Below are 22,187 nucleotides of genomic sequence, written 5' to 3'. Positions count from 1 at the left end.
TTTTTTGTACTGTTGGTAGGCCTAGATACCTGTATCTGTATAGGTAAATTAAATCACCACTTCTGACATATGATCAACAGAATATACTTGATACTTTATATTTCACTATATCGTTTTGCCATGCAAAAGAGCAGTACTTGGCCTATAGCAGTTATCGTGAAACAGTCTATTGAAAACTTACGTATGATTTAAATTTCAGATGGCAGTTGTTCATACAAAGGCAAAACTTACCAGACTGGGGAGAACTGGAGAGATGGCTGCGATTATGAGTGTGTTTGCGAAGATGGTCAATCAGGAAAATACAGATGTTTTAACAGGTTAAACATGAATTCGTTACACTAGATTTCTTAAGTGGACGGAGCAACCGTTGACTTGTTTATAGTTAGATTAATGTTAATTTTAAAAGGACATCACTTTAACCACAGGGGCTCGTCACGAAACAATTTAATTGTTGTCTTATTGAAATTTGACATCGTCTATTCTATATTTACGGTAAATATAGAATAGAGAGGGTCAATTCGTGACGAGCCCTAGTGCTTTAACCAGGTCCAGTCCAAAGACTATTTCTACCTACGTAGCTAAGCTATAGCTAGTTAGCTACCTAGGTGTTTAAACCTACTCCAGGTAGCTATTTATACTTACTTTTTCCTTTACTTGCATTTCGTGGCCAAATGCAGGAACGGCGCAATATGGTGTGTACCAAATTTCTTGATTCACTTGCACGTACTGACGAATTACCACAAAAATATTGGAATTTTTTTTTTACTTTCTGACCTTTCAAATTTGCATCAATAACTACACCCAGTTCCATTTTTTAGGAATTTAGGATCAAAGCTACATGATATGAAGTCTAGAATGTCTTACAAATCAGTATTAATTTTAAAATTTACCTTCATGCATTTTTTAATACATTGAAGGTTTTTAGGGCGATTTTTCATGCATTTCCTCTACATTCTCCACCCTTGTAAAGTATTCCGAATTTTGCAGTGCACATGCACAACATGATACATAAAACGACTGACCTGTTTAATATTTTATATATATTTTTAAAAGTAGGTAGAAGTAGGTTTAAATACCTAGGTAGCTATTAATAGCTACGTAGGTAGAACTAGTCTTCGGACTGGACCTGTTAACAATAGAACATTCTATTTACTGTTGGGTGAGTGAAGCAAAACTGAGATGCACAGAGTTGTGGAAAACATTTTTAGATAGCCAGTCATTCGGACTGACAAGAAGGCAACATAAGCCAGTCCGAAATAATTTAAGCCAGTCCGAAAAAAGTACACAACATTTATTTCGTTTATTAAACATCGTTATACTTCATAATTACATTTACTCAGTCTCCATTTCTATGCTTGTGAAATCTCCACAGCTCCTCGATCTTGTTTAAGGAAAAAAGTATTATGCAATCGCATTTTAGATTTACAAGATAATTTCGCTGAAAAATGCACCGATGCTTGCAGGATACAAAAACAAAAAACCAGACTGGTCATTTGGACCGACATCAATGGCGTTTATACCGGTCGCAAGCATTTTTAATCGGTTTTGCCGGCATGACCGGCAGTTTTCCGCAACTCTGGATGCAGTGTCTTTCTATTCCCCTAAAGGAGACACAGGATTTTGACACAATCTGAGCAAACTTTTGTACATATAGTATGATAGGAGTATTACTGGGAGGAGGTTGCGTGATAGATCTTTAGCTTTGCAGGGTTTGACATTAACTTTTTTGAGCACTAGATCAATCAGGCTACTTCAAATGATTTTTGCTAGACCTGACCTTACATCCACTAGCCCTGACCAACTTTCCAGAAAAAATGATTCTCCATATCTAAATACTTAATTTAAATGACAAATGTTAAGTTTGAACTAAAATGCATTTAATTGTCTCAAAAAAATCTTTAGTCTTGTCATTCAATTTGATGCTTTTATTTTCAAACATATTTTCAGTTTCTTTAAATTCTTACCGGCATGGAAATTCTTTAATCCATTTAGAATAAAATGACCTCAATATTTTTTAAAATTTTTTTATTTCATAAGCCCTGCTTTGTTTCTTCTCAACGTTTTCCTTTTTTCTCTTTCTTGGGACATCTTTTGCTTTCCTTGAGGACGAGAATTCGTATTTGAATAAAGACAATCCCACACATATGTAAACACCGAAAAATTGCTCTTTACAGCATAATTCATTAATTTGATAAACACTTTCTTATATTCAATTCAAATGAACTGTTTCTGTTTTTTTTTTTAATGAAAATGAATTCAATAATTCTGACCGCGACTTATTTCTATTAGAACTAAAAATATAGATTATGTCATCATGCGGTTCAAAATTGCTTGCCAACTCTTTACAGTTTTTTTTTTAAAGAATAAAATATCTTATGATTTAAAGTAAAGTTTCTTAAATTTATTTATTTTTTATACACGTCCAGTCGGACTAGTAAATCGACATTTTACCCGACCGGACCTATCATTTAGTAGACTTGGTCAGTCGGACGTGCCTTAGTGTCAGACCCTGCTTTGTATCCCTCAGCAATCATTCTAATGTGATTTGTCTTTCTACGTTTTGCACTGTAGAAATATTTTCAGTGATTAATTAATTATTTTTAAAATGATAAATGCAAAGTGATTCGAAACTGGCCATGATCCGATACTGAGCTAAACACTTAGTCTAGTGATACATATATTAACATACTTCGTATCATCCAGAAATGGTAGATTTTTAGTGCTTGCTACCAAAGTAGCTCCTACTTATGCTACTCATTTTATGGGATATTTAGAGGAAAGGATTTATCATACACTACCGGAAATATTTGATGCAACACTGCCAACAGTGGTTAGACCTAAAATTTAGACCTAGAATTATATTGAATGTGAAAGCAACTTCTATGGTTGATAGTTTTAGTGTTCGTTCTTAATGGATGCCTGTTCATAATTATTTTATATATAGAAAGCTAGTGCTTTCTTTCAAGGTTCTTAAAAATATGAGTATTGACATGGTCTTACAAGTTATTATAAACACCATCCCTTGAATAATTTTTGCTTTGCTTATCTTCATTAGGTGTAGGTGGAAAAGCAACAAAATACCCCAATGTAGACTATTGTGCATCTTTTGAAAGATTTTTTGCTGTTATCTGAAGTAGATGAATTTGAAGCAAATCATTTTCAAAGAAGTTGTTCCCACATCATGTAGTAATTTTTTTTTATTTTGCAGGTGTCCAGTGTATTACAATTTGCCCACAGACTGTACATTAGTGAGACAGACAGGAGAATGTTGTTTGAAACCTGTCTGCAATTTCCATCAAAAGATTGTAGCAACAGAGAGCAGTGGAAAAGGAACAACAGCCAGTGGAATAAGTAAATGATTTGTCATTAGTAACATGATAACTGTACGAATTATATTCATTATGATAGTCGGTGCTTTTTTTAAAGTAAAGCTCTGGTATATTGTTGTTATCGATATCTGTCTACCTAACATTTTCTCATCATTGGAAATACTCTTACATTTTAAGAGGTAGGAAATTTTTTTAGAAGATAACATGGAACATAATCTTCAAGAAGTCTGCAGCAGTGAGAAATTTAATGAAGATTGACTTTGAAATTTACCTGTTTCAGAGGTGTGTGTCTACAAGAACAAACAGTACTTCAAAGGACAGACTTGGAGAGACAGCTGTGATAAACAGTGCACATGTACTAATTCTACTGAAGGAGTGTACAAATGTGAAACAATGTAAGTTTTGTTAAATGTCTACACTGGTGCTACCTTAAAGAATATCAATATTGTAGTCTCCTTAGTATGGTCTTCACATAATTCTTTGTTGGACAGAATTTGCTGTTTTTAGCTTTTCATACTTACTTTAACATTGGATTAGACTATGCTTATTATATGGAAACATTTGAAGATCTAGGTTCACAATATACCTTAATTGGCCATTATTTTTCAGTTCAACTCAAACAAATGATAATTCTATGGATAAATATTAAAAAAACCAGTGGACTTCATACTTTATTAACTAGATAGCATATCTTCAAGGGAGTTGATTTATGGAAGATAGGGTCATAAGAATTTGTATTAAAGTTTTATATTTCTATGCTAAAATACTGTGTTTTGATATACATTGCATAGAATTTGAATGTGTGTACAGTTCTAGATCCAAAAAACGTGTGTTAAGTATTAGTAAAAAATCTAGCTGTTGATAAACATATAATGAAATCAGAGGTACAAAATTTTGAAGACAAAATTTTTATCTTGCATTTTCAGCTACATGTATTATGAATGAAAATTTGACAAAATTGTTTAAGTAATGTGGTTTGTGACATCAAAATGCAAAAACTTTTCTAAAAATTACTTTATCGTCTTGCACATATTTAATTCTTATGCCTATGCAGCATATTTTTTATATTAGTCAACTTTGATTTTTTTTTTATCTCATCTGGGTAAAAATCTCAAGTGGATGTCTGTTATCTCTGTAAACATTCACATTTTTGACACAAAGCATCCTTGGGTACTGGAAAGGGGATTGAAGTTTTTTTTTAAAATGAAAAACCAAACTCCTTGGCAAGGGGGGATAATTAAGATAGTCAAATTGGGGTGGATTTATTAAAAATTCTCCTGAAGAACCACTAAACCAGAAACAGCAAAAGTTGCACAAAATCTTGTTATATAATGAAGGATCAAGTTTGTTCTCACCCTGGGGTCATGACAGTGCCACAATGTGAGTTCAAAAGTTTACTTTAGTAATTAATATGCACATATCCTCATAATTATCCATATCCTGACCCCTGGTATAAGGGCCACAAGATGGGTTTTAATGGTTTATAAGAGAAAAAGAGAGAGGAAACATCTTTGATAATAATCTTTTCAAGATGGAACCACATAGTATGTTAGTTTAATCAATGGTAGCAATGTGGCTGATGGGCTTCTTGTTTTAAATATTCACTGGAACAAATAAGACTTGGGCCTTTAGCATTATGAAACAGTATGTAAAATTGTCAAACACTTGAGTTTGAAAATTGTTGAAAACTTTTTCAGTTGTCCCACCTTTACTTCTGTTCCATCGTACTGCACCTTGAAGAAGGAACCAGGGGAGTGCTGTGAGAAACCGGTGTGTGAGTTCAGTCAGCAACATGGATCCTTCACAGGAACGGGCTCCACGAGTGGGAAGGGAGTAGGTAGGTGACGAGGGACCTAACAATCAAAATAATCTTTGTTTGGACCGGGTTGTGAAAAACATTTTTTGATACGATATTGCAATAGAGAGATACAACATATGATACATATTGCCAATACAGATTTTGACTATTCATTAAACAATAGGTGAGAGAAATTTAACCCACATCACATTTTTTCATTTGCACATTATACATATCACGATGTGATTGTCATTCATTGTGTGTTCTATAATATTTTACACCGGAACGATGAGCTGAAAACAATTAAAAATTTCCTTAGCTTTTTACTTTTAGTAGTTGGCAAAATTTCGTGATACACGAAAAATCCAGAGAGAACAAAGATCAATATCATAGAGTGTTTTTACAATGTAACTCAATCATACATAAAAATACACAACATTTCTATTTAATGAAAATTTTTAGGGGAGGGAAGAGTTTATCATGCAATAGAGGTGAATTTCAATAGAAACATAAAAATCCAGCTTTGGGATGAATAAAAGAATAAGAATGATTTGTAAGTCAGATAAATATGTTATAGTGCTAAGAAAACCTGTACAATGTCACAAATATCTATTATGTATCAGTTTGGAGTATCCACTGTCCTTGTGAATTAAACAGGTGTGCATTTGGTAGTCTCACTACCCCTTGCATTTTATTAGTTTGCCAAATATTGATTATGAACTTCATGATCTTTGTGTAGACCCACCATGATGAGTTTTTTTCAAATACAGTCTCCTCCAGATGAATTAAATTCAGGAGACCAGCTGATCATTTTCAATTCATCTGAAGCTCAAAATATCCAAACCTGTTACTGTAAACATATTGTACATAAAGGGAAGGGAAATTAGATTAATTTCAAATTACATATATACATTAAGCTTAGCTCACCTGATCCTTCCAAGTGATCAAAAATTGTTGTCGTTGTTGTAAACTATTCACATTTTCATCTTCTCCAATTAAACCACTTGGCTAATTTCAATCAAACGTGGTGCAAATCATCCTTGGACAGGGCTCAAAATTAACATATGCCCGTCAGTCTGTGACTGGTTAAAAGTCTGGCGGACTGACTGACATTTGTTTTAGTCCATCCGATGGGACTGGTTAATTTTCTAAAGCTTCATTTTAGAACTTTGGAAATTTTATACACACTTTTGGCATGCTTCGATCTGTAGATATCAGACGAATCTGATTCGTAAATATAAATCCCACATTTAAGTGTTACAATATTGTCTGAGGCATATTGAGTTAAATTTCATTTTGATAACATTAACAAAATATGTTTAATTATTTCTGGAAAACTCTGTAGGACTGGTAAATTTTTTCTGCGGACTGGTTGAAATCATACCCCATCAGTGCGGCTGGACTGGTGACATAAAAAGTTAGCTTCAAGCCCTGCTTGAATGAAGGGAATTCTAGTTTGTTTAAATGAAGGTCCAAAGGGGAGATGATCACAAAAATGCAAAAATAGGGCGGGTCATTTAGAAATCTATTTCTCTAGAACCACAGGGCCTGAAAAGCGGAAATTTACATGAAGCCTTCCTGATAGTGCAGATTCAAGTTTGTTAAAATTGTATTTTCAGGTGGTAGGGTGGGGCCATGATAGAGGATGAAAATTATACAGGGGGATAATTAGAAAAAATCTTCTCAATAACAGCTGGGCCATGATTAGTCATATTAATATGCAAGCATCTTTAAGTTGTGCAAATTCAAATTTGTTCAATTCAAGGGACTGAGGGGGTAGGGTGAGGCCACAATTGGAGAACAAATTATATATATGAAATTAATTAAAACAAATTCTTTTCAAGATTAGCAGGGCCACATTAAATCATATCAAAATGCAAATGTTCCTAAGATGTGTGGATTCAAGTTTTTTGTATGCCCACCATGAGGCCAAATAAAAAAATATGTGGTTCTGGTTACCCTTCCGTCCCTAGTTTTCACCTCCGACTAAACTTTTTATTTTGACTATTTCCAAAATCAGTTACCATATTTTGCTGAATATTATGTACACTTTTTTTCAAGATTTTCTTCTATGAGAAGGGGTGCATAATATATACCACTATATACACATAGGTTTTTGACTCGTTTTCCTTCAGGTGAAGCTTGACTATATGTTCATTCATAGCCAATATATAGATACTGCTAAAATGCTAAGCTGTAAACACTAGACAGAAAGTGACTTAGAACTAAATAGTGGTTATATAAACAATCGTGCAAATTTCAGGTTGTTTGAATATACTGAGCATTCACTCTCCCTATTTTTGAAAAAGTTGGATAGATTAAAAAACTTGGAAGGGCTTGGAAACAGTACTCAGGTTGAAATATCATTTCCTACTGTTCAAAAACCTGATTTTGGCAAATGCACTGATTTTTTCTTCTTCTATATCTATTTTTTTATTTGAAATATATTTAAATATAAGAATTGTCAAAACTAGGGTGATCCCTACCAATTTTGATATCACACCATATATATAAATGGTACATGCAAAGAAGTTTAAGTAAAAGAAAATTGTGTTTCCATCTAGAATCTATCATTAAACCTGCCTACCCTAATTTTCAAGGGAGTTTAACTGGAACTACACATATTATTTTATTTGGCCTAACTAAAGTGTCTGTCTGAAACTTGAACCTGGCTCATAACTTATAAATGGTGAGTAGTAGGACTCTCATATTTCACAATGTGTATTCCTTTTGCATCAAGATTCCTTGTGGCAAGAAATTTCATTTAATGCCATGAGGGTTTGACTTGTGACCTTGTGTCATGGTTATGTTTTGACCCTTTGGGATAGGTTGGGGACTATGTAACTTTTAAATGGTGTGTAATACACCTTTCATATTTACTGTATGCTTTGCTAGTGACAAGATCTTTTATGGTTCCAAAGTTTTTGACCTTGGAGTTTGACCCACTTTTAGGAAAACCTAACCAAGGCTATTCTCCTGAATTCTTCGTAGTAGGGCTTTCACATTTTGTTAATAGATTCCTTATGGTGAGACCTTACATTTCATTCCATTTTATCCTTGTGACCTTGTATCATGGTTATGTTGTGACCCTTTGAGTCAAAATTTTTCATGGGGGTTAAGATTGCAAAATTTCTTTTAAAAATATCAGCTGAACAACAGCAGGGCCAAGGTGACTCAGATGAGCAATGTAACCCATGGGCCTCATGTTGATATGGTTCTTTCTGGCACTTTGCAGCAGTCATGCATAAAATATTATTCTTAATACTTGTTCATTAACCAAGTAATTTGTACACCCTAAATCATGTTATTGATAGATAGATAATGATATTTGGCTATCTCTGTATTGATATTTTAATATTGATTACTGATGTAGTTGACCAGTTCTAATCCATGTATCTAGAAGCAATTCAGGGGATCTGATCATAGTGCATTTTATAGGGCAGGAGCAGTATTTCACAATAAGTTTGATCAATTATGACTCATGTCCATCAGTAGTGATTGGTATATATGCAAGAAATGAATTGATTGATTCCAACATGTGTAATTTTCAGGTACTGCACCCTCCACACCTAAGCCCTGTGTGAATCGCTTGACTGTGTGTGAAAATTATGGAAAACAAATGTGTGTGGATTACAGAGATTGGGCTGGTGACAACTGTGCCAAATACTGTGGACTATGCTGTGTGTAGATTACTTTATTACTATTGAAATTAATTATGTGTATTTGATTTGTGATGTGATACTTTTATATTAGATTTTTTCCTTCTGAATGTTTTGAATGCTTTATATAGATATTTACATATACTTACAGCAACTTCACAGCCAACACCTGGACCAAATGGTAGGTTTCTCCATTTTTAGGTTTAGTGTTATAATATCTGCTATAAAGTGAAGATCAGAAATTAATTTAGCTCAAACATTCTGACACTATATCCTTTGACATCATAGATAAGAATTGTGTACTTCTTGAAGCACTGAAAGTGAAGAAAAATGAGAAAAGCTTCAAGTTACATTTTTAGGTTACCTGAGTCACTCAGGTGACCTAGTGCTATTGGTCTGCGTCCGTCGTTGTCTGTTGTTAGTCGTCCATTGTGTGTTAATAATTGAATATTTTTAACTTTTTCTTGACAACTACCATTGCAATTATTTTCAAATTTGGTATGAAGCATCTTTAAGACAAAGGGAGGTATAAATTGTAAATTTCAGGACTCCTGTACCCCTGGGGCCCTATGGGCAGAGAAAAACTGCCAAATATTAACCAATTCAAAAAACTAAATGCATAGTGATGTAGAGGAATAAGGCCTCTTAGCTCTACCAATATTGTAAATTTTATGATCCCTGGGATAGAGGTTCTGACTCCAGGGCAGGGGTAAATTTGGAATATAGTGTTTATATGTAAAACATTTGAATATCAACTTTTTAAATGCTATTGATACTGAATTGAAACTAAATGGATATTTAGAAGGAACAGGTAGCCTTTACCAAAATTGTAAATTTCATAATCCCAGGGATAGGGGTTTGATTCCAGGCTAGGGCCAAAATTATGATATTGATTGTTGTCTTTATCATTGGAAAGGCTTCTTTAATTTTGCTGATTGAAAACTAAATGCATATTTAAGAAAAGCAAAGTGGGATTTACCAAAATCGTGAATTTCGCAATCCAAGGGTTCTGATTCTAGGTTGGGTCTGAAATAGCCATAAAGTGTTAATTTAACATATATCATGTAAAGTCTTTCATCAGTGTGTTTTCTTGTTTTATACAACTGCTGAATATTAGAATTTAGCTAAGATATGCAGAACAGGAAAATCATTATAGATTTCATAGCCCTTTGGACTAGTGATACTTTTGACTAATAAGTACTCGAGGTGATCAATAAGGTCTGTGAACATTTGAAGATATATCCCAATATCCTTCTCTTTTTAGATGTGTGTGTTTACAAAGGAACAACCTATAAACAAGATGCAGTGTGGAATGTTGGTTGTGATGCCAAGTGCACTTGTGAGAATGCTGTATATGGATATTACAGATGTGTCAGCAAGTAAGTCTCTTATAATATTATAGATATGTTAAACTATATGTGAAGAAAACATCCAACAAAATAAGTTGATAATTTCCATAGGTTTAAACTTTTTCCAATTTTAAGACTGTTCAGCCTGATACATTCAAAGAAATGTGCTCGCTGCATTTCAGAATCAATCTGTACTGCAATTCAAAATCAGTATGAACTATAAAAAGTTATACCTAGCCATGTTTCAATATCTCATTAACATTTTTGCAGTTGCCCAACGTACAACAATTTGCCTACAGGCTGTTATTTAGTAAAGAAAGCAGCAGAGTGCTGTAAAGTGGTGGAATGTGACAGTGGCACATTTGTCAGCTCATCTACTAACCTCAACTCTCTTGCCAATGGAGGTGGAATTTATATCAGGAACCCTAATGGAGGAAGCCAATTTTTCACTCCAACCATGCCTTCTGGAGGAACTGCAGCGCCTGGATCTGGGGGCACTGGAAGTGCAGCCCCAACTCTTAGTATGTATCCAATTTTCATATCTTGATCAATAAATCTGAAGAATTCTTTGCTAAGATCCAAATGGGACTTTAAAAATTCAATATTTAGTATTCTTGTAACTAAAATTTCACTCATTGTAAAAATTGAAATAGAATTACATTACATGCGTGTGTAATCTTGATACTGATATGCCACATGCCCTTTTATCAATGTTTATCCGTAGCTTAAAACGGAATTTAAAAAATTTGAGGTTATATAAATTTTGCTTTGTCTGTGTGGTAAAAAATATTAAAACTACTTCTAACTTTGACCTATAAACAAAAGGCTTTTGTTATTTAAAGGGTGTGGTATTTGGGCAAGGGCATTTTCAAGAGTGCCAATTTGATTACCCTGGCATTGACCTTTGACCTACTAATTGAAACTTTTGATATTGCTTAGAATTTTTTAAAACTCTTAATTGAGAGGCTTCATATTAAGTTGATGTAATCCTTTTGACAAGACCTTTGCAAAGATGTCATATGAGCCATTGCTAGCAAAAAAGACCCTTATCTTATCCAACAATGTTTTTCAAAAAACGTCAAAATGAAACAATGTGACGTCATTTTTTTTTTTGCATACTTGTAAAGAAAAAGGTCATGATTACCAATCACGAGTTGGTTGTTATCTTTGATTGACTGTGATATTTAAAGGACAATCAATATTACTCTAATATTTTGAAGGATTTTTCTGTATAGGTCACACTTTAGCACTAAAATACTTAAGGGCCCTTTTTGCTAGGAATGGCTCATATGAAGGCTTTGACATTGACCCATTAATTAAAAACTGAAATTGTTTTAATTTTTGAACCCCACATTACAGGGCTTTGATATTTAGTGGATGTACTCCTTGTAACAAGGTCCTTCCAATGAAACAAGAAATAAGAATTTGTTATTGTTAGCTATTGTGAATACATGAAATAAGAATTTGGTACTGTAAGCTATTGTGAATACATGAAATAAGAATTTGATACTGTAAGCTATTGTGAATACATGAAATAAGAATTTGTTATTGTAAGCTATTGTGAATACATGAAATAAGAATTTGGTACTGTAAGCTATTGTGAATACATTGTAAGCTATTGTTGTAGATGGGTGTTTATACAAAGGAAAGCTTTATGTTAAGGATCAAACTTGGGAAGATGGATGTCAGTTTTCATGCATCTGTACTGACGAATCAACCGGAGCTTATACATGTGGACAAAAGCAAGTTTACTTACTCTTTTTCTGTTGTGTAAAGTGTATACATTTATATATGTTCAAATGTACATGGGCACAATTTAAATGGTATAAAATGGGATTCAAATAAGTTGCATGTAAAGTGTGATGTATAAGCACCTTTATTGGACCCTGGCATTATATGACATTACATTTTGGTTGTTCGTTTTACAGGTGCCCAACATATGGTCAGATTCCGTCTTCCTGTCACATGGACGCAGACCCCAATGATCCATGCTGCCGTAAGCCTATCTGTCGTTATGACCCCATCACTGGCCAAACTTACATACCAATTCCAGCATTTGCACCAGCTGTGACCGGCAAAGGTGTGGTGGAACCTCCTACCACTTTTGATCTGTTGAACAACACACAGTACACTGCCACTGTGGCTCTCTACCAGACTGGGTTCACGCCCATCCCACCTACATCCCAAACCAACATAACAGGAGGAATCGGTAAGTCTTTGTATGGTCCATAGAAATTGTTAAAGTGAAAACAATCTATCTGTTCATTTGTGGATTAAATTTTGGAATGGATTTATTTAAAAGTATAAATTAACGTATAGCGTTTTTTTTTCGCGGGGTGATTATTTTGGCATATTTTAGCGGTTTTGTATCATGCCGCCAAATTTTAAAAAGCTAAATATACACCCAAATGCAAATGTGTCGGCAATCGTAATTCGTATTTTTGCAAGAAAGATAACTCTGTCTAACAATTTATTTTTTTTTCAATAATTTCGATTAGTGCATACTATCTATTCAAGATTTATTACTGGATTCAGGTACTCTTCACACAATTGCTCTGAAAAAATATAGTTCCATTCATGATCAGCAGATACAACATTACAACAAATGTTTAGAATATAGATGTGTATGTAATACGTAGAAGAAAACAAAATTAACGTCAAATGATTTTTGAAGAAAATCACTTTTTCACCAGAAATGTAAATAAGAAGTATTCATATTCCTACGCTAGCTGCCTCCTCAGTGTATTTCACGAAAATATATTCTTCGATTGACAATTATATTCCTTTCATGATTATTGTTCGTTAATTATCATACAATTTCTTCTGAGAGAGAATGTTAATCATTAATTTGTGTGTGTGTGTGTTTTCTTTTTTATAAGGATTTCTATGTATAACAGAGCACTTCTGGTAAATGCCGATGATTTTGACATCGGAATTTGTCTTATACAATACGTACGACTACGAGTTATCGACCGTTATAAACAAGTATGACGCTTTGTCAACACGGCTTCATAGACGCTGGTATTAAATATATGTAATCAGAGCAGAGGAAAACAACTGAACAGAAAAGAGAATAAATGTGATATCTAAAGGAAAACATGTTACCACTGGTAACGGTAGTTTTGAAAGACAAAAGGCTATCAAATCATTTTATTAAAGTAATACATATATGTGGGTTTTTCCAACTTCTAAAAATATAACACATGTAAGAAATGTACGAGTGACGAGGTTTTGTTTTTCTTTTTTAAAGGTACTCATTTTATCAACATTTATATTGCAATTTATGTGATTTCTGCTTGTTGTCAGTGAACAAAGTAAAGAAACACGTGTAAAAAAAAAATGACATCTGCAATATTCACTGCAAGACAGCTCGGTATTGTGTAGATGAGGTACTAGGTGGTACTTTTGCATGGAAAAAAAGGTTTACGCAGAAAAGTTTATTTAAGTCTCTCATTTACGAAATTCCCTGCAATTCAAAATGATTCCCATGTATTTTTTTCCCCTAATGTATAAATAAAATTTATTGAGGCAATGTATACATTTCTTGTTGAATAAGTGCATAGGTTGTGATCCTCATGTACAAAATTTATGAATTCATAAGGATAAAAAAATACAAATATAACCATAACAGAGAAAATTTTAAAAAATAGGAGGGGTGGATTAAAGGTTTGGAAATGAGATATTTCTACTATTTTTTTTATCAAGAAAGGGGACACACATTTGATTCTGGGGTGGGCATTTTTTCAATTAAAAAAGAACCTAATTGGGCAATTTATTTTTTAGGAAATAAAATTAGATGGGGAGGGGGATATCATAGTAAATATCTACAAAGTGATTTTCACCTTCTTGATTTTTGCATTACTCTATATATGTATTTTTCAGCTAATATAAAGACAGGATTTTAAATTATCCTTCTTTAGTATTGTTCATGTAATTGTACATTTTTTCAAGGTTAAAAGGTCAAGGACAAGTGTGCGCACTGTTTGCTAGTGAAGCAAGACTGGTCACAGTATTTGCTACGAGTAAATTAAAAGTCGAATTTCTTGGATATGGGGTAATCCATATCTATTCTTGTTTATGTCAGTGGTACACATGTAACACTCTTCAGCTTAGGAGGTAAATAAACTACAGATTATTTTTATGACAGTTGTTTCTGAAGACAGTAAAATGTTTTACAGATAAGTTATTAATACTACATTGCTTATCATTTTTATGTTTTGAAATTCTATGTCCGCCAAAATGTATTCCGCTAAAATTATTTGTTATACCCATGAGCTAGAAAATCACCAAATTTTACCCCCACAGAAAAAAACGTGCTATACGGTACTTCAAATCCAATACTTATTAAGCAAATGTTAAAGATAATTTACAGGAAAAAAGATGTTAGGTTTATATCATATCTTGTAACAGAGTTGGCAAAATACTCTTTGCTGCCAGATTTCTGTGATAAATTTTCTTACTGTTCAGTAAAATTTGGAACCATGCAGGACTTCCAACCATGTTGGACAAAATTTATCTATTCTCCTTCCTGTTGTGTGTCAGGGCATCATAAGACATTATATTTTGTAGATTAAAAAGATGTGCAAATGAGAATTCATTACTCAAAATTACGAACAGGGTAAAACAGTCTGCATATCACTCATTCTGTGCTTTTCCCCTCTAAACCTGACTTAAGAGTCAAGGGTTTTTGATTCTGTGATGCCAGATCCTATCAGATGGAAAGAAGGATCCCGTTTAGGGTTTTAGATCTGAAACAGTGCTTGCATTCTGTAATAGATGCACCAATTGAGTGGAAGAGTGGTGAAGATGGAATGTGTACTAGGGAGTTTTTAAAAAATCTTTTATACCATCACTAATTTAGTAGTTTTTAGCTCATATGAACGGAAAGCTCAAGTGAGTATTTCTGATCACTTTTTGTCCACTTTCGGAACTTAAAACTTTTAACATTTTCGACTTCATCTCAAGAACCACAGGGCTAATTTCAGCCAAACTTGTCACAAAGCATGCTTGGATAACGGATTCAAGTTTGTTCAAATGAAATGTCTTGCCCTTTTTAAAGTGGAAATATTTAAGAATTAATAAAAATGTTGTGGCATTGTTTAAAACCACTTGACCAATTTCAATCAAACTTGGCACAAATCATCCTTGGGGTAAAGAGGATTCAAGTATGTTTATACTCTTTCCAAAGGGGAGATAATCAAGAAAATAGTAAGTAATAGGGCTTTCATATTTGTATTCCTTGTGACAAAACCTTTCTTTTGGTATCAAAATTGTTGACCTTTTTGCTTTGATCTTTGACCAAGTTTTCCTACTTTTTTTTTACCTAACCTAGGCAAGATCTCCTGAACTATATTTAAGGTAGAGCTTTCTTATTTAGTATATAGATTTCTTATGGCAAGAAATTTCATTTGATGCCATGATGTTTGGCCATGTGACCTTGGCATTGTAGTTTGGTCCAAATTTCAAATTTTTTATTGAAACTTTAACATTTCTCATAATTTTTGAATGGTGAGTGATACATCTTTCATATTTCATGTACATGCATTCCTTGTGACAAGACCTTTCTTTTAGTACCAAAATATATGACCATGTAACCTTGACCTTGATTTTGACCTACTTTTAAGGAAAGCTAACATAGGCAATATCCTTTGTACTCTTTAAGGTAGGACTTTCATATTTTGTATATAGATTCCATATGGCAAGACCTTACATTTCATACCATGATTTTTTATCTTGTGACATTTTAACATGGTTATATCATGACCCTTTGGGGCTAGGTAGGGGCCTCAATATGGGGTAAACATTTTTCATGGGAATAAAGATTGCAAAAATTCTTTTAAAAATCACAATAGCTAACAGCAGCAGGGCCAAAGTGACTCATGTGGGTGATGTGACCCATGAGCTTGTTGTGTTTTACCTTTGAAGTGATTCCCATCCTAGTTGCGGGAGCATATTTGTAACACTATTGGTTGATTTAGTCACACAGTACATATCGAACAGCCATATATGGTCCTTTTGGTCAGATTGAGGGATTGGCTATAGATGGTGTAAGAACCCTCTACAATATTATGGCGATGACTTCATATTTGTCAGAGTTGAATGTTATCAACCATTCCTATTCCCATCAAAGTACCGTATATACTCGCCTATAAGTCGGATTTTTGGGAGTCAATTTTTGGTCCAAAACTCTATGTCCGACTTATAGGCGCGTCCTAAGAAGATTGGTATTTTTCTAGGCGGCGTAATGTAGTGTTTGTTTTAAACAACTCCGACGATTAGATCATGGACTACCACACAAATGATTAGTGTTTACAAATATCTAGACGTATTGTTTATTTATTTTAAAATGATGTATAAAGTACAAGTATTTAATATTTTTATCTTGTTTAAAATTATTCAACTAATCTATCGTTTATCGGTAAAATTGAATTACGAACCCGATTTAATATTGAAATATTCATATGTATACCGGCTGAAATATATTTCATAAAAGATTTAATATTGTTAACAGATAATTTAGATCATCATTCTTGACTCTTAAAAACTCTATTGTTGATACATTGAATTATACCGGAACCCCACAATAACTGCGAGGCGCGTGCCACTAAGTAAACACGGTGTCAGGTACTGGTAATTAGGAGACCATAATTGTGTAAGTAAACAAGGGATCATTGTCCATAATAGATCAAGGGTTGCGTTTAAACCCCAAACAGATATGGATTGGATATTGAGAACCTCATAATTATTAATTTCTCAAAATATTTTTTGAAACATAGATAAAAACACTAGAGCATTGACTTGAAATTGTCAACCGATTCTGACAAAAATTTGTACCAACTTATAAGCGGGTCAATGGCAAATTCCTACAAAATAACCTTAAAAAATACAACCGACTTATAGGCGGACCGACTTATAGGCGAGTATATACAGTAAGCAGTCCTGTAGCAAAGCCACTTGGTCTTTGTATTGTTAATCTTCTGGTAAAGAAGACAGTCATTTGCGAACAGATGAACTTTTGATTTCACTTGTGCTGGTAGATCCTTAATGTACACTATGAATGATAGTGGACCAAGAACTGATCCATGGTGAACTGACTCCGGATGTCACAGGTGCCAAAAGTGACTCCTTCTGCTGCAGCTCTGGGTTTTGATGGTCAGAAAGGACATAAAATAAGACAAAGTGGGGCCACAAATTCCATAATGTGGCGACCGGGGGATGTTGTTGGACTTTGTCAAATGCCTTCCAAGGAGAGGTTGAGGAGAATGACTGTAATCTTTCTTGGCCCCATCGAGTTCATTTGACTCTATTCACTTTGCTGAGTCTTGGATGCAGATAGTGAGATGTAATTCACATGAGTCATTTGGAATCAATAATGCATGTCTGATGAGATTTTGTATTAGTTGATGACATGCGTAATGGAACTATGAACAACATGTTTTAGAACCTTGCAGCATACTCATTGAAGGGAGAATGGGCAACAGATACTGGTAGATGATTACTCTTCTATCCTTCATTAAAGATTGGTGTTACTGTGGTCAATTTCCAATAAGATAGTGTTCTGCCTTGATAAATGGTTCAGAAAAAACAAGCGGGGAAATAAGCAGGCTGATGCAATGAGGTCAGCCATTTTCCTCAGTAGTCAGGTGGGGATTTCCTATGGACTGCTCACTGTAGGGATTAAGACCAGCTAGAGCTCTCTAACTCTGTCTTCACTATTGTGGATGACTGGAATGTCAGGAATGGTGCACTGCTCAAGGTAAAAGATTGTTGACACATTTTCTAGGTTTAAAAAACCCCACAGATATGTTTTTATTTCAGGTCCATCTCCTTGAACATCATCCTGAGGTACCGCTACTGTCACATGTCCTGTCCTTGATCAGGGTGATTGGCATTATTAGTCACAATTTTATCAATACAGGAGTTGAAGGCTTGTCTGCATTCCTTTCTGTTTCGGTGCTTGTGCTTGTTTGATTGCTTTGCTTTGTCTTGGGCTCTTTACTTGTTCCCTTATGGAAAGACCTTACAATTCACACCATGATCTTTACCTTGACCTTAGAGTTTGACTTTAATCAAACTTTAGCTTTGCTCTAAAGCCTTCTCACGATCTGTTACATTGGGATTTGCTATGGAAAGCCTTCTCACTGATATATTATAATGGGATTTGCTATGGAAAACCTTCTCACTGATCTATTATAATGGGATTTGCTATGGTAAGCCTTCTCACTGATCTATTATATCGGGATTTGCTATGGAAAGCCTTCTCATTGATCTTTTATATCGGGATTTGCTATGGAAAGCCTTCTCACTGATCTTTTATATCGGGATTTGCTATGGAAAGCCTTCTCACTGATCTTTTATATCGGGATTTGCTATGGAAAGCCTTCTCACTGATCTATTATATCGGGATTTGCTGAAATTCATCCATAGCTTATCAATGGGGGTTTTAATACTGTTATTTTCATGAGTAAACAATATTGTGGTGCTTATTATTTGAAATCATCACAACCAAAATTGCATGAAAGTGCAATTTTAAAGATTAAATATGGATCATTGGAGAAAAGTCAGTTTGGTTTTATTTGTAAATATGCTTCATTTATGATGGCATATTATAAATGAGTTGTGCTGAGCTAGGATTTATCCAATGGAATAAGCCATACAATGATTTATCAATTAAGCAAAGATTCAACAGAAAAAGGTCTTCCTCTGGGTCATAAAATTCTGTCATCCAGAAATATGATTTTGAAACTAAATAGTGCCATGTTTTTTTTTAAAGAATGTGATGTCTAACAATATGGTCTGTGTATTTTCTTGATACAAGTGTTTCCATGTCCGGGTTTCAGAGATGTCCTGCAAATTGTCCCCTCTATTTTGTCAACTCTGTTGTTTCTATCTACTGCAGGGGTGTGATTTTTCCTCTTTTCAGAGGAAATCCTCTGATTTGCTCAATTTTCGAAAAAATGAAACACTCTGGGTTTGATCTAAAGTGGCAGAAAATGATATTTTTCCAGGTAGGGTGAGGTGTTTTCCTTCCTTTTTGATCAGTTTTCCTCTGATTTCTGAGGAATTCAGTCACATCCCTGATCTAGTGTTGTCATAAAAACAGTTTGATAATAGATGATTTCCTTTACAGGGCACTGTGTGTATAAAGGAAAGCAATACACGCAGTCTCAGAGATGGGATGATGGATGTGCTTTCACTTGTATTTGTGAGGACTCCAGAATTGGAAAATACAGATGTTACGAGAAGTATTTATTATTTACAATTTATATTTGTAATACCATAGAAGTGGTATTTTTAGCAAGACACAAATTTGGCGATATGTTTATAAATTATAAGTATATATATTCAGTTAGAGCTAATTTTAGCAACTTTATTATTCCAAGAAAGATAGCTACTACCTTCTATATGGAATAGATATTAACAATATTCAGTTTTAGCAATATTCAATTTTAGCAATCTCAACAATGTCGCTAATAATGCCAAAATTAAATCCTCGCTAAAAAATTCTACTTATACAGTATGCAGTCAATATGTTTATTGTGTATTACTATTATTTAATGCTCCCGTTTGAAGAAGAGAGTCCTTGGCAGTTTGATCATGATCAGTAAATAGCTACTATTGATTTTCAAACCAAAAAGTGGATGGGCTTTCTAATTTGCATACACCAATTAATGTCCAACTGATGACTAGAGAATCCTATACCTCACCAAACTTCATAGAAAGAATGATCATGACCTTTAGATTACTCATATTTTATCCTCCACATAGTTGGGATATACAGAAATGAACTTATCTATCCCTGCTGGACTAACAAAAGTAGATACTCACACTTAACACACAAATTGTGTATTGATCTTAGGATGTTTCTAGGTGCACCTCAGAGAGCTACAGATCCACCCCTTATTAAAACCTTCAATTTACGGCGCAGAAAAATCTGTGCGTGGTTGAGGCCTTATATTGTTGAATTGTTGCAGTACTGTCTCAAAAATTTAATATAAAAAAATTCTTCACACATTTTCCCACTATATTTGTTTACAAACTTACCTTCAAATATTCATTAAAGGGGCATGGACATGTTTTTTGATCAATTGAAATTCACTTTTTTTGTTATAGAAATAAAGATCTTTTATGAGTAAGTGGATTAAAAATATTTACATAAAATCTGTCTTCCAAGATTGTGTTTATCAACACACTTGTTATAGCCAGGACACCACAAGCAGAGGTGAGAACACAAAGATTTCAAAAAGTATGTCAAAAGCATTCTACATTTTGACACACGTTATGATAAATCAATTTAGGGAGCAAGCATAAATAAGAGAGAAAAAAATGTTCGTTGTAAAAGGTCCCCCCCCCCCCCCAAAGCCAATAACTGATAGTTGAGTCATGTGACATGTAAACTTAAACATGGCTTGTGCCTTGTTTTGAAAATGAAAAGTTTAGATGTCTTAGATAGATTTTTGTGTCAGTTTTTTGAAATTTAGGTTTGTTGCTATGTTTTACACAAATCAAATGCCATCATATTGATTAAATATCTAAATATTTTGGGGTACCAAAATTGTGTCCATGTCCTTTTAAAGCCACATTAGACTTGAAAAGTCACAGCTTCAAATGATTTCATTTGTTGACATAGCCATGATAGGTAGTCAGTCAAATTGAATCCCATTCATTTCCTTGCTTGTACACTTTTTGAAACAACAATGTCTGTGTGATTTACTAATATCTCCATAATTTTTTTTAGTTAAATATTTTGGATGAAATCACCCCATTTCAGTTAAAAATAATAATTGTTTAAATAAGTTTGAATATTGGTTCACAACTTTCCTCATTCTAGTCCCCATACCTGGAATAAAGGGAGGATATATATGTTACAAATTTTACTTGTTCTGAATTGAAAGATGCTTGATTTAGTTTTCATCTATAGAGCTTCTAATTACTTTGAGGCATGTGCTTTGTTAGGTTTTAATTTTATTTGTTTTGCAAAAATTCTAGGTGTGTGCATTATGAAAATTTACCTCAGCCATATTGCTTCTTGGAAAATGATCCTGATAATCCATGTTGCCAGCGTCCAAAGTGTGTGTTCCCAGTTCTCTCTGTCACCAAACAAGGTGAAGTCACAACCCCCCCTCCAAAAACAGGTAAATATTCGCAATTTTCAGCTCAGCCGGCTAAAGGACAGTGGGGATTTTTGTTATGTTGTTTGTCATCAATGCAAGCATCAGTGGTGTCTGTTAACAACATTTTAATCCTCTTCTCCAGAATAGCTGAGTATGCAGTCACTATACTTGGTAGAAATGTCCACTTTGTGGTCCTCTAGAAGTATTGTTACTTTTTGGAGCGATTCAGATTTTAAAATGCCACCTTGACCTTTGATTGGCTGACTTCTCCAGTCGTTATATTTTGTTCAAATGCTCCACTATTAATTTGAACCACAGGCAATTGTATTGCTTGGGGTCGAATTTACTATTAAAGAGTAAAGGTATAAAACTCTTAATATAGGGTACCCAAGTTAGCCGATGCAAAAACAATAAACCAATTGATTTAAAATTCTACTTTGTATTCTAATATATTCATACATAATCAATCTACATTACTACCAAAGTTCATCCTAAAATTCTGTATACTTCCCAAGATATGTAGAAATGAATTCACAAAAATGCCTATTATAGTTTGGTCGACTTTTAGCTGGGCACTGGCACTATACGACTAAACAGAATGTTTGAGCATTGCAACAAGCTATTACATAGAATGTATAGCATAAGATATCATTTCTAAAATGAATTTCTTACCCTAATTCATAAAATGAAGTCCGTAATATTATGGCTCCAATTGACTGAAATTTGTAAAACCGTCTGTACTTTCACTATCACAGCCATTACGTTAGTTACGACTAATTACCCATAAAGGATGAAAGGACCTATAACGATTCAGAGACTCAAATACTAATTTTTATCAATATTGATTCATTATAGCACATAAATTATGCTTATAACAAGTCTTTATAAATATACAAATGTCTTATCATGTGTATTTTTATCTAAACCACATTAACACA

General features: G+C 33.8%; 1 protein-coding gene across 1 annotated transcript in view; it reads left to right on the top strand.

Annotated features, from left to right (window-relative positions):
* Positions 1-22,187, top strand: part of LOC125648395 (uncharacterized) — a 113,690-nt gene that overhangs the window by 12,031 nt on the left and 79,472 nt on the right. The window contains exons 8-19 of the mRNA XM_048875446.2: positions 200-317; positions 3,209-3,351; positions 3,610-3,724; positions 5,027-5,166; positions 8,679-8,807; positions 8,938-8,967; positions 10,051-10,165; positions 10,406-10,656; positions 11,763-11,877; positions 12,064-12,344; positions 19,266-19,380; positions 21,125-21,270. Of these exons, the coding sequence (XP_048731403.2) occupies positions 200-317; positions 3,209-3,351; positions 3,610-3,724; positions 5,027-5,166; positions 8,679-8,807; positions 8,938-8,967; positions 10,051-10,165; positions 10,406-10,656; positions 11,763-11,877; positions 12,064-12,344; positions 19,266-19,380; positions 21,125-21,270 (1,698 nt within the window). The remainder of the gene's footprint in view (positions 1-199; positions 318-3,208; positions 3,352-3,609; positions 3,725-5,026; positions 5,167-8,678; positions 8,808-8,937; positions 8,968-10,050; positions 10,166-10,405; positions 10,657-11,762; positions 11,878-12,063; positions 12,345-19,265; positions 19,381-21,124; positions 21,271-22,187) is intronic.

Source organism: Ostrea edulis, chromosome 1 (assembly GCF_947568905.1).
Source record: "Ostrea edulis chromosome 1, xbOstEdul1.1, whole genome shotgun sequence".
In the NCBI taxonomy this organism is placed as follows: domain Eukaryota; kingdom Metazoa; phylum Mollusca; class Bivalvia; order Ostreida; family Ostreidae; genus Ostrea; species Ostrea edulis.
The sequence above is the reverse complement of the archived record's forward strand: the minus strand, read 5'-3'. Positions and strand labels throughout refer to the sequence as shown.